This window comes from Athene noctua, chromosome 2, assembly GCF_965140245.1.
Source record: "Athene noctua chromosome 2, bAthNoc1.hap1.1, whole genome shotgun sequence".
Taxonomy (NCBI): domain Eukaryota; kingdom Metazoa; phylum Chordata; class Aves; order Strigiformes; family Strigidae; genus Athene; species Athene noctua.
In genome coordinates this window covers 66,306,523-66,320,821 of record NC_134038.1, presented here as the reverse complement: position 1 = coordinate 66,320,821, position 14,299 = coordinate 66,306,523, and the positions used below count along the sequence as shown (strand labels likewise).

Here is a 14,299-nt window from a genome sequence, read left to right as displayed (position 1 = left end):
ACCTGGCTCTATCAAACTTAGAGTCAAAAACCCCACCAATACATTTGTTAAGGTTCATCAAAGGTGATGGATCTGATCCGAAAGGAAGAGAGGGGAAAAGGATGAATGGAATCACCAGCAGGTTCTGAGACAGAGACTAATAGGGCGTGATGGTCACCCCTAAACCTGCATCAGCAGCAAGAACTGGAAGACAATGACCACGCCACAGAGTAATGCAGGGTTTACCCAGTTTGCCCACACTACAAGTAAAGCTCTCTGAAAAGATACTGGAGCTCGGGAGGTCTCATAGCTACTATGCCCATCTGGTGCTGGACCAGGGCCAGAGGCACTCTCATTGTACTCAAGCTGTGGTGTGCTGAAGCTTACGGACCCTCCCGAGACGTCAGTCAGTTCAGGTGTCCCTGCATCAGGCATGACAGTCAGTCCGCACAGGCAGGCATTCCTACGTGCATGGAATTAGCTGCGTTCACTGCACCGCTCCCAAGACTGTTAACCTTTTTTGGAGAGAAATTCCCCGTGTTGTGCAAAGATAGCCTGAACCACACGTGTTAAACTTGGGGCCAAACAGTTTTAGCAACTTTGAAATGAATAAAAGAAAATGGTCTTTGTACATAATGCCTAATTAACACATAGAATTTAAATCCCCATGGCCAGAAGCCTCACGATAATTTTTTCAGAGATGCATCTATCATCCTAGATATGAACCTATCTACAATTACATTAAACAAGATGCAAGAAATATGTTGATCCCCCATGACTCAGATTTTTTAAAGCAGAATTTAGATCATTTTCATGCATCAAAGAAAAAGGCACTAACTACCAGCACTTTTCCCTGTGAGAATCACTTTACTGAAAATTTCTTTACTAATAAGGATCACAGACATTTGCTTTTTAATCACAGTTATCTGTAAGAACTATTTATAAGGTTCTTATGACCTCACCCTGGCTGAAGGGAAAATTACTCATTAAAGAAATGTGAACTGTATGCCTTCTGATGGAGCAGGAGGCTCACTTGGAGCTCTCAAGATTTACTATATTAAAACTCAGCTGGGAGTTTTATATGTCAGGCAAGTGGAACAGCTACAGATACTGTCAACACCTCTCCATCCAAAAGAACATGTTGGTGCAGTTGTTTATTTAGGGCAACACAGCGTGTGAATTTTATATGCACAATATAGAACACAGGCAGTAAATGTTTTTATCCTCCTCCAAATTAAAGAGCATCCTTGGTCTTATACAGTGCCGACTGCACTTTTTATGCCAAAATAAAAGATGCGTACCAATAATTCTACACACATGGAAATATCTGCAAGCATGTATATAACAAACATGGCAGTTTTTAACTCTCTCTTTCATAGTTAGGCATACAGAAATGCAAGGTCTATCTTGCACTTATTCAGTTATGACTTCTTCATAATACACCACTGCATTCCATCAGCCTTCATGCCAACCATTCTTTGGAATGAAAAGACTTACATGCTCTTGCAGCACTTGATTACCACATATATGTCCATGCAAATCAAACAACCAGTGGATCTAGCCTAGAATTCTTACTCAGGAAAGCATGAAATCACAGCCACTTAAAATTATTCCTTTATTTTTAGTGGTTTTATTTCTGTATGTTGGTGGTATATGCAATACCTTTTGCAGTGCCTCTTCTGTTTTCTCAGGGTTCGTTTTGAGTGCCTGGGAAGCATCATTCATTGGAATAGGCATGAATCTCAGAGTATAATTCCTAAAGAAAAATGAAAGAAAATGCTTTTTAATAGTAAAAGTTAACCTAATTATGGCATCTCTCTAAGAAGAATCAACGAGAAGGGAGAAATAAGATGTATCTAGCCAGTTTGTGGAAGGTACTAATAATATATTTTTCACATTTGTAAGTGGACTAACTGGAGGCATGTGTGCTCCTTTTTGCTGCTAATTCTTCTTTGCCACTTCTTTGTCACATCCAGAGGTGGAGATTTTAAAAAGCAAAAAATGTAGCCAAGTGGCCACTGTCCAGTAGCTGTCAATTAATGGCCTAGATGTCCTCTGTACCTTTGTGCACAGGGTTAGATTACTTTTTCCTATATCAAAACAGAACAGGGAAGGGTCAGTGCCTGCTGGCAATTCTATCAGATCTAAGTCTAAATGGAAATATTCAGTGACAGATAGCAACAAAGAGACTGAGTTTTGAAAATTTACTATTTAATAACTTCTTGTATTTATAAGAAGATGCTTTCTGAATTTTTAATAAAAGCTGAAAAAATAAGCATAGCATCTGCACATTGCTTTATGGAAACAATTGCATTTTACTTATTTCTGTAGCTTTGTCCATCTGCTGTGATATGAGAATAGAGTTTTGGTCTTGAGTCAAAATTTTATTTAAACTCAGAGAACAGAAACTGACTAGCATGACACAGTTAAACCTAAGATGCTACATGTATGTCCACACACCTTCAGATTTGAATAAAGGGAAACAAAGAGCAGGACATTCTTAAAACCTGGAAAGGAAATTATTCCTCCTATTTTCAATTAGCTTTAATTTCCTGCAAACATCTCTTCCTCCTTCTTCAGCTGTCTATAAACGTCCCACTAACCGTCTGTTCCTATTCTATCCAGAGATACATAAATATGGTTAGAACCCTCTATTTTTAAGTACTTTAAAGTCAACAATTTCAACTGAGTCAACTCTGTTGACTCCAATGCACCCATCCTTCACTAAATGTCCTAACTCCAACAACAGACACCTTAACTAGTGTGAAACTCCAAGGTTCTTTCTCTTCTTCTCCCACCAGTTGCTTAGCCACATGAAACCACTCCTCGAAGGACAGCAGTCTTTTGAACTGCCAAACACACTGACTCATTGATACTACCCAACATTTTACCTTAAATGACAATGGAAGACTTATACGTTTCTTCCCCAATGTAAACATGGCAATGAATAGCTGGCAGTGGCAGACAGTTATTCACACAGAGTCAGCAAGGTCCCTGTCCTTCTGCAGTGTACAACTGGCTACAGCATCACAGACAGAAAATTAACCTTTCTACTTGTCCTCCCAAAGAACTGCGCAAACTGTGCAGACCCTGTCACGTGGTCTCATGTAATACTAAACAGCAAATAACTGGCTGTCTACCAGCATGGGTAAAAACGTTTAAATGTCAAAGATACCAAGCTCAGAGACAGAGATAATAATTAGAGAACTTGCCGACTGCCTGACTACTACCTGGCAGGTGGGGTATTTATTTAGTTAAAAAGAAACAAAGCTAGATTTCCAAGAATCTCCACAGCTATTTGACATTTATACACCCTATTCATTGAAATCTGTAATAGTCAGCTCTCATGCTAGTAATTATATGCTAAATTCAATTTAGTCAAAGGCTTAGTGCACCCTCCCTCACACACACCCCCACAGGAAGTGGGGGGAAGTGAATAGCAAGAAGATTTCATGGATGCAGTCACAGAGGCAGAACTCTAGAAGACCACTACCCTAAGGAAGGCTCTGTACTTGGTTTTCTTCCAGAATAACATTGTATTGGAATGCTACTTTATTTTTGTCTAAGAATTAACCAGCTCTTAAGGGAAATAAACCCAAGAATTTAAAGCTCGCTTTTCAATTTTGATCATCAGAGCAATATTTATCTTCACACTTCATTTTTCTCTGTTTCCTTTGAAGTCTAAAACATTCCTCTGTTGTTCTTTTTATTAACACTCCACTTGTCTCTTGTAATGGAGTACATTACCAACTCAACAATGCAGTAATTTCATAACACATTAATACCCTCACCAAAATACCTATATTTAAAGGATGTTAAATTTCAGAGAAGTTTAAGCTCAGAGACTGGAAAAGATGTCTCAAAAACCTCCTGTCTCTCCTACATACAGCATGTGTGACAACAATCCTATGCTTCATCACATGTTATTTCCTTTGTAGTAACTTCTCCTCCATTTGTGACAAACACTCTGCTGCACAGTGACAGTTTTAATGCCTATTTTTTTAGAAACAGGAATAAGATAATCTGTTTTGCCAGCTTGGACATGCAGATTTCATGTCACTGCTAAGGGAAGAATTCATATCCCTTTAACAGATCCCAGCATTTCCCATCAGATTTTAGGACTTGAGCTATTTCTTCAGTCCATGCAGAAAAAATATCTTTTAGAAATGAATATGGGGCAATACTGTATAGTCCTATCACAGAGTGGGCTCTAGGCTTTAAAGCACACAAGTACATGTTTATTTTCATATTAAAATTACAGAGATACAAGTCCCTGTCTAATGGCCAGGCTGAACAGGATGCCCACTGTTCTCAAATGCCCTCCCTGAGCTAACACCTGTATTGGGCTCTACAGAAGATCCTCTCTGCCTCTCACATCAGCTGGCTGGGACACCCTTGGGGCAGCTCTGCCAACAGCCATGGTCCCAGAATTTCCTTGCAGGAACAACATTTTCACACAACTATGAAAAGACAAAGAAAAGCCAGGAGGAGGGAAAAAACCAATCTTCAAATTACTTCAGCCTGTTTTAAAGCCCTCTCAATTCTCCTCGGCCTCCTCCTCATAGTACGAAAGCATAGCTTTCTTATACTAAACCACAAAATACATGACTATTTTTCTTAAGAACAAAATCAAAACAACGCACACAATACATATACCCCCAAGCATCTTCAGTATATTTCATTCCATTTTGAGCTACAATTCTTTCCTACAGAATGTTGATGGTTTCATGTATTTTTAGGAAACATATGGTGGAGGATGTTCTCAATATGTTTTTGAGATTGTGGATTGTTTAAAGGCTAATTGTTTTCAGCCAGTATTGACAGTCCTGCTCCTGTGAGTTTAAACCTTTGTTGCTTGTGGCTTAGTTTGTGATATTATCAATGGTTTTAACAATTTTAAAATGTTAGAGGGGACATAAAATGACCTCAGCTTCCAAGCTAAATAAATCAGATGTCACTTCAACAAAGTGCAGTGTCACACAATTACCTGTAGCATTTCTTTTTTTTTCTATGTAGGTGATTTAGTTTTGCCTTAGGATGTCCCCTTGTTTTCTATTTACTTATCCAAGCACTTCAGAACAGAAAAATAAAGTTGATACTAACCAGAAAATAAGCATATTTTTAAACCAGACTTTCTGATAAATATACATGCTATTGCTCTTAAAGAGAAATGCCTGCAAGCTGACAAATAACCTTTGCAAATTATTATTATTCACTACTACCAATGGAATCACTTCAAGATGATTTGCTTAATTATACATCATTTATGTAATTTCCCCCATCAGAGCAACTGCATTCATTTTGAAACCAAATATATAAACTACAACAGTTTCATAAAACAAGGAACTTTATAAGCTCTAGACTCATGACCCCTCCAAGGGTTAAGATGCTCCCCTAAGTAGTTATGCAGTTTTGCAAGCCAAAAGAAACTTCTTGTCTAGAAACTAGCAATTGTATGTTACTTTCACCTTCTGAAGAGAGCCTTTGTTCCTGTCTGAGGGATTTAATGATGTGAAACAACTGCAACTGCTGCTTAATTTAAATCTGTAATTTTTCCCTCTTAAGAAAAGTAATAATAACATATAAAGAAATGTGATGTAGATGGAGAGAGATGAAAGTCATTTAGCATCTATCACTGGTAATGGTTGCAACTGTGAGTAAGCTCAGAGAAGCAAAATGATCCAGACCACAGCAATTATGATGAATAACTGCAGTTCCTGAGATCATCACTATTAGTTTCAACTTGCTGGGGGAAAGGAAAAAAAAAAAGTCAGACTACAAAGGCATGCTTCAGTAATTTTCTGTTACTATATGCAGCTTCATTCACTGACTAGAATAGAATTTCTGCACGCTATCAAGACAAGATAATGAAGGAAAAATATTCTCAAATTCAGAATATTAATGCTAACAGCAGAACTCAATGGCCTTAAAGCTGACAGAGTATGGATGAAAGAGCCATAAAGCCTTTTCCCATCCTTTTGAAGGATGTGAAGTCATAAATTTTCCTTTAGATTAAGCACCCTGATGTTTAAAGTTGAGAGCACTCAGCATCTCCAGATCATATTGACTGAAATGAGAACTGCGGCTGCTCAGATCATTCTGGATCTAAGACTCTGGCCTCTTCATCAGTGATTCAGTTGTTTGAGAACTTACTTTTCCAGTGCCACAGCTATGTCCTGGAAGCCCTGCGCCGTGATATTATTCTTGTCCCATATTACAGTTCTGAGAGATGGTGGGAGAGAGAAAAGAAAAAAAAAAGTTAAACAAGAACCACCAAATAAATCTGTATCGAAACTTTGCATATTGAAATAACACAGTGCTGCATGTTCAAAATTGTAGAGTGGAAGCCAAGATTTTAAAAACTTGTCTTTAGTTACATGCTAAAACCTTGAAATAACAGAAGTTACGGACAAAGATACTATAAAATTCGGTTTTCCTTTCTTTAAAGGGGATTCTGTACTATATTTTCCATCATTAACATAAAAACATTTTTCTAAAAGAGGGTTACTAGAAAGATTTGGAGATAAAATTCCATCTTTTTCCAGGAATAGCAGCAAAAATAAAGTTCAAATGTCTGCTTTGCAAGTCCACACTGAAAACCAAGAAAATTGCAGTAAGCGATCAATCTCTGTTCTACCTAGGCTATATGGCTACTGTGACAAAAAAAGGTATTGAAAAAAATTCATGCTAATTGGTAGTCAAAATTTGCAGGCTATTGTATATTCATTCCTGTACTAGCTCATCACAGAGTTTCTACGATTCCACATGCAACATAGCTGGCTGCCAATATAAGCCATTAGGTTAGGTGCATAAATTGTAGCTCTTTTAAATACACAATAGTGATAAGAGTAATCCAGCCTTCCCCCTCCTCCCCCAATTTAGACCACTCAAGCAGACTGCCTGGCAATTTGCGAACACATGTTAAAAGATCTCATTAGCAGTCAGAAGAGACAGTCAAGCAGATAAATCTTGCTCGTGCAAGAGCACTAGTTAGTTGTAGCTGTTCTTAAAAAAAGGCACAAAACCAAACAGAGGTTTCTGGTGTTAAAAAAAAAAAAAAAAAAAAAAAAGATAGATGGTAGGGTTTCACAGGTATTGACACCTTCTGCGGTTGCAGAATCATCCCTTTGCTTTTTAGATGGAAAGATGGAGGTAAAGAAGAGAGGAAGAGAGATTTTACACCCAGTCTGCAAAGATCAGCTACACTTAGGGTCAAATCTTGGATATTTTTGTCATTGGAAAGTGTGTTTGTATTTCTACATGGATGTGATTTTATAACATTTTAAGCAGAGCCAGTTACCATTGCATTATTCAGTTTGTAATCACACCACAGACTGCGGTGACATTATGTCAACTGTGACATTCAGTGTACTTTGAAACATTTCAGTGTGCCATCCTGAAAGCCATCAAGGCTTTATTTCTTCAGGTACTATGGTCATTTCAGGTTCATACATTCAATAAAGCTAAGCCACCTCTCCAGTGTTTTCCTGACATTTTCAATATTCTGTTTGGGCATAGCATCACAAAGATCAGGATCCCTGCTTCTGAACAAAATAGCCAGGACTACTCTGGGGAATTTGTTATCCTCCAGGGAACAAATGATTGGAGACTAAGCACAAAATGGTCTCTTCACACAGATAATATACCGAGGAAGGTTCATCTGCACAGTCTGACAAGAGAAGGAATGAGGATTAGCTTTCCAGATGACGGTGACATATTTAGAGGTCTCCACCCAGATTCACGCTGATTGAAGGTTTTGCTGTTTGCTAATCACATGCTGGATAGAAAAAAGCGATACTCTCAAGACATCAGTGCCAGACATGTGCTAAAAAGCAGTGAAGTTGTCAGGTGGATGAAGTTGCAGAGAAGAGATGCCAAGGTCCATCAGCACTGTAGGCAGGGGAGAGGGGAAGGAAGGATGGTCCATGCTGTTACCCATTCTGAATTCCACATGCTCTTAGTTCTCCTGCAAACTGATACTCGAGAAAACAAAGAATAATTTACTTTAGTTTCCTACCCAAGTATCAGAATTTTCTCTGCTGGGAAGGCCTCCAGTGGAAAAGCAAGAGCAGAACAGAAGAAGAGTGGCTAAGCACCAGAATAGGGTTCCAGAAGATGCTGTGGTATCCCTGTACTTGGAGATCTTCAGAATCTGCCTGGACAAGGCCCTGAGCAACCTCGTATGGCTTTAAAGTTGTCCCTGCTTTGTGAAGGACATTGGATTAGATGACATTCAGAGGTCTACAACAAGGTAATTTTTTTTTTTCTGTGATTCTAGGAAATTTAGAGCTCTCTTGTTTCAACAAGAGGTCTTTCTGTTTAAATTTAGAAAATGCAGTTTTCTCCAGTTTCAGTTATGGAAATATTTTCGCAGACAATTTGCTTCTCTTGCCTGTTTAAGAAAAAAGGATGAGAATCTTTCCAAATGGTGAGACTATAAAGTGGCTGCACCTGGAAGGGTTCTGGAGACAAACAGCTTGAGAATAAGCCAACAACTTCAGTATTATTAAGCCATTCTGTCTTTTACTGCAAACACATTTCCCCTACCTGAGTTTGGTGTTTATCTGTAGGGCTTTTGCCAACATCTTTGCTCCCATATCTCCCATGGCATTTCCACTAATATCCACTTTTGTAAGAGAAGTATTGCTGCCTAAGGCATTAATAATGATGGTGACCTCAGTCTTCAGCTTGGAATCTGCGAGGGACAATGACTGCAGAGGCTGTGGAGCATAGAAAAGGCACTGATAACAGTAACTGAGAACACACTCATTCCTCAATCAACCAAAAGAAATTACAAGTTCCCCAGACTCTTGGAAACAGCAGTAAGCATCAAAGAGTTATTTCTGTGTTTGCTGCAGATCCGACAACACATGATAAAATGTGAGCCAACAACTTACAGCGCAGGTGTCAAACATATACACATACAGATTAAGTTGCAACACCCTGGAAAAAAAACAAAACGTTAAGTGACAGTGCCTCCAATTTCCTGTGTCCTATTAAGTACTGAATACAGTGGGAACCTGAAAAGAGGCAAGATAGCAACAACCAGCTTCGCAAGAAAACCTCTAGTGTCCAGTGGGTTTTGCTTAGCCAGCATGCTTCCCTGTTAGTGAGAAATAAAAATATCTAGCACTCCACTCCTTTCCCTCAGACTAAGAGCTTTATCCAAGGGCAAATTAGGATCTGAGATATTTTTAAAACAAAACCAATTCATTTCAACTGTTTTATGATTGGTACTTCAATTATGAGTGATTTTGCACACGCATTTGGGAAGGAAGAGACAGAAAACTGTAGTAAGTCTGAAGTTAACAACAGTAAGAAGAGTATCTATTAAAATGAGTAAGTCAATGGATACTATTCACAGTAGTGTTCTGACACCTGTGTTTGCAGTATCTTTATGTAACTTTTTCATATACTATGTTAAGCTGAAACTACTTTATTGGGCTCCAGCAAGTCACACTCTATGCCTTAAGAAAACCTGTTTTAAAAATGTCTGTATTTCCTCCATTCTCAGTGTCCCAACACTCAATGGCAGGAGATCAAGAACTACAGTCTATCTATCATTATGCCTTGTGGAGGTATTACAGCTGCTAAAATTTTAATTTTTCTTTGTTGAAGTACAAGAAATCCATAAAACATTTCCCTTGCTCAAGTGCGAGTTCATACAGGAGTGTACTGTCATTATACACCCACCAATGCATGTATTGGAGGATGAATTTTAGGAGCCTAAAATCTTCAAGTTGCCAGTATGGGAAAATCAACACCTTGTAAGGATGAACCATGGCCCCTACATTACATGCCTAAAGCTTAGATTAATATAAATAAACTAACTGAACTGTGTACACCTTCCAGGGACCAAGATGCTTGCACGGTACTTGCTTTACAATGGGACTCTAGCCTCCAGACACCACTGGATTACAGTGATAACAAAAAAATCTTACAACAATAAGAAATGCACTTATAAATGAGGAAATGCATAAAAATTTGGAAGCACAGCAGGTTTATAATTAAAAAGTCTAACAGTAACACAAGCCACATGCTGGTTTTATTTTAAATGGAAGTTATTAAATTACTATGTTAATGCCCTTAATCTGTCTATGTTTCCCCATTCTATTACATTATGTACCCTAAAGAATATTAGCATCGCATTAGAATGGGTCTTAGAGCTCTTGGCACAAGTTTGAGAAGATCTCCTGTGACAGAATCACAGAAAAGCAGTGCCACGCAGCACTTGAACAGAAATCACCAGTAAGCTTGTGAAAGTGAAGTTTCTGCTGTTTCTCGTGTGTCGCTTTAGAAAGCGTAATTCAAGTAACTTAGCTGGAAGTGTTCCCTCCCGCTTATCAATTTTTCTAAACCTCAAATATCTTCCCAGGAAAGGATTTCTCACCTTGTGCATTCTAATACTCAGACAAAACAGTATCAGATTGAAAATGCTTCTGCACTGTGTTCTGTGAGGAGTGACACCTACACATCATTACTACCACATCAGAAATATGCATGTAGCACAGTAAAGCAGCTGCTACATTAGCAGCTTTGTCTCTGAAGTGGATGAACTTCTAGTTTTCCTGCACAGCTACCCTCATTGTTTACTCAATAAGCAAAAAGAAAAAACCTGTGGACTCACTTGGTGCCCTGAATACAAACTACAATCAGAATGTAACTCGGTAGGAATTAAATGTACAGGCTGCTAAATACTCCTTAAATTATCTGACCATTACATTAAAAAAACCCAACCAAACAACAAAAAAAGCCACCAAAACCAAATCCCCCACAAAGAAGGGCAGTACTCTACATAGCCTACAAACATTTACTTCTTTTAACAACTTACTAGTTTTAGCTGGATATTGAGAAAACAGAAGTCTGACAAGCACTTCAGTGTCCCTGCTGCAGAAAACAGATACTTTGCCAATGGAGTGAAGATGTCTTAACCCAATCTTATTAAGAAAGAGGAATTCTTCAAGTAAAGAATAGAATTAGAGATTGTGTTCATTGATTTTGTCATACTCCTTCTGGAAAACATTTAAGAATCAAATCAAATCAGATTTGCTCTCCTACGAACAAAAATGTTGAAAAAACCCTCAAAAGGCCAATTCTGCAATAAACACTGAACTAAGAACTAAAGATATTCAGAACTGTAGCAATTCTGCACCTATGCAGGACTGACTACCACTCTGAGTAATGGTACACAGTACCTGCAGTGTAACATCTATTTTTGCAAGAAGAAATGTCACAGTAAGCATACAGCTTCAGACACATCCTGCAATACTAATAAGAATACATTATTATAGCCTGCACAGTACAACATCTACTTGAAAACAGAAAAAAACCAAACCAAACCCCCAAATCTAAATATTACATTCTTGTCTATATTAAACACCTGGCAACTGGGAAATTTTGCTGTTTAGGATGCTACTACTGCTTTTAAATTTTGTGGAATTACATTTGCATCTAGTTGTATTTTTACAGTCATAAAACCAAGCTATTGATTGTCTAAATAATTTTACTCATAACTCATATTAACACAGCAACAGATCTATTTAAAGTGTGCATAAATAAACGAAGAAGCATTTGGCAGATGACTATTTTAGATTAAAACCTCTTGCTTCAGCTTTCCATGCAGATAATGCACTGTCCCCAAACTGTACCAGCCTGCAGGTAATACTCATCAAGCAGTATGTTTTGGGCATCATCATACCCTGGTCTCTCCAATTCCATCCTTACTTTTTAATGTAAATGCTTAGTAATTGCAGAAAAAGGACCACCCCATTTAGGATTCAAAACCAAACCAAAATAACTAGAAACTTAAAATAATTTTCTACACATTGTACTATCTCAAGGTACAGTGAGGACCTTCCTGCTAGCTGTAACACATGCTTTTCCCATGGGGACACAGAATCTACATCCTCAACCCTTTAGCTACTAGGAGATGCTTCAGATTGATTTTAGCATCTAATGAAACAGAAACAAACAAGATTCCTTCACTCAAAAAAATTAACAGGAGAAAAAAACATGGGGAGGGAAGAGACAGGTTAACACCAACAGGATCACATTTTGTATCTCAAAGGTTAATGCAGGACATAAAGAAGAAATAGTTATTTTAAGTATGCAAAAATAACTTTTTGGTGGATTATTTCATTGTAACACTGTTTGAAAACACGATGAAACTACAGAGCATGTTCTGTAGGTCAGCTCAGGAAAGACATGGTGAGTAAGAATAGGAGCACATCTGACTACTGGATTGTGGCAAAGGCAGAAAGTGGAGTGATGGCTGACATTGCCTATGAGCTGAAAAGGAGCACCTGCTGAAGCTGATGATGCAAGGGAGGGAGAACTGTGAGAATGATACATCCAAAATTTACCAACTACATTTTCTCTGCCCTGGAAGCTTCAAAAACAGAAGACAGAAAAGATAAATAGAAGGTTCTAACACTTAATAGAGACAGTAAGGTGAAAGTTGGAATTTCTATCCTTGCAATTAGATAATATGAACAGGATAGTCACATAAATAGAAAAAAAAATAGCAAGAGCATGTTTGAGAAGATGGTTTGGATACTGAAAGGACACATACAGTGTGTTTGAAGAGGTGTTTTAGGATATGGCCTGTGTGGGAAGAAATGTTCACCTGCAACAGAGCAAATGGATCAAGGAAATTGAGAAAAAAAACATACTAAATGACATTTGCTTGTGATTAATCTGGTTTGACATAACAGTCTTTAGGACAGCTGTGAAAGATTAAGCATGAGATACAGGGCTGGAAAGATACAAATATCCAAAGAGAAGAAGCAGGTGCTATCTGATTAAATGATACGACCAGTATCAACAGGAAAAGGAGAGAAGGGGAAGAAAGCCCTGCATCATTCCCTTTGGAGACAGAGTAGAAGGACGTGGTCACATACCACAAAATGAAACACTAGTTTTAGCATATCTACCAATATGCTTTGCATCATGTTCCATCTGACTTATGCAAACAAGGACTTACTGCTTTCATTACATGTCCTAACTCAATTAGAATCAGCTCTGATTCCGTATGCAGCACTTCACTGTGTCCCACTAACATCTCGTGTTTTAAAGAACAAGTTGAAGAGACAGGCAATCAAGAAAAAACACAGTACCACTTATCCCCAGTTAACAGGACACAGAGAGGAAAGAGGACTAGTTTAACAAATCACTTCAAATACAACTAAGCAGTAAGAAAAGATGAACATAGAATACAGGTCTAATGACCTTGTATGGAAGGAGACATCGGAAACCCTGGTAAAAAACTGCTCCACTGAATTGCAGGGTGCAGATACAGATGGTAGGAAAAAATAAGAAAGCAGTTAAGTGTGGAGACCATGAACTTGGAGGTGAGACAGTAATGACAACAGGAACAGCAGGTGTTTAGACAACTGAAATCTACAGTCAGCTATTTCTGGAGAATGAGGAAAGCAGAGCTTGCTTGTTACTTGTATGGGGAATGAAGGAGAAAGAAAGGACTAAGAATAGATAAATAAAGATTGACAAGCATGAGAGAAATAGAGCATCTTAAGATTCCGTTATAGCTAAACCTAGGATGCCAAGTAAGGCAAGAACACAAATCCCACCACAAAAGTCTTTCAAAATCAGTAGAGAAGGTGGAAAGGAAGAAAGGGGGCAAGGATCCCAGCAAGGCACTCTGAAAGGGTTTTATGAAATTGTTCCTGTGATTAATGTACTAGGAGAAGCAAAGAACAGCATAGTGAACAGTTTATTTGCATCTTTTGAAGAAGAAAGGAATTCTGGGAAATCACTGCAGTGACTTTGCATTTTGTCAAGCAAAAAAAAAAAAAGAAGAAGAAAAATAAAAATAAAAATTCTGTTATTGAAGGAGTATCACTACCTAGAGAATACTACCATTGTAATTTCCTATCAGGACACAAAAGTTTTGAAAACTTGTGCCCACAGGGTTGTATAATTTAGGCCTCAAGCAACTAGGTTAAGCACATACAACTATTTTGAATTAATGATTTTCAACAAGCACAGATCCTAAGACTATCCCAAGAAATGTCTACCCGCATGCTACACAAAATAAAAATTACTATTTGAAAAATAAACCCCCAAATGTTGGATGTGTCTGTCCAGAATCACGATCAAATCTTATGCAGCAAATTAACACAGTGAAGAAAATTATCAGAAATAGGCTGTGACGGTACAATACACATGATGATAGTAGGCAGAAAGATACTCACTGAATCCTCGTCTTGAATCATCTGAACTAAATTATCAAGTACTGGAGTGAGATTTCTGAGGGAAGAAAAGTTAGGAAGATGATGAAATCAGCAGTTTCTCCTTATTCATT

General features: G+C 38.0%; 1 protein-coding gene across 6 annotated transcripts in view; it reads right to left on the bottom strand.

Moving 5' to 3' along the window:
• The window catches only part of CARMIL1 (capping protein regulator and myosin 1 linker 1), a 194,543-nt gene that overhangs the window by 57,270 nt on the left and 122,974 nt on the right, over nucleotides 1-14,299 (bottom strand). For all 6 annotated transcript variants that reach the window (XM_074899339.1, XM_074899338.1, XM_074899334.1 and 3 more), the window contains exons 20-23: nucleotides 14,190-14,244; nucleotides 8,527-8,699; nucleotides 6,133-6,201; nucleotides 1,642-1,735 (exon numbers count right to left, since the gene is read on the bottom strand). In XM_074899339.1, coding sequence (XP_074755440.1) covers nucleotides 1,642-1,735; nucleotides 6,133-6,201; nucleotides 8,527-8,699; nucleotides 14,190-14,244 — 391 coding nt within the window. The remainder of the gene's footprint in view (nucleotides 1-1,641; nucleotides 1,736-6,132; nucleotides 6,202-8,526; nucleotides 8,700-14,189; nucleotides 14,245-14,299) is intronic.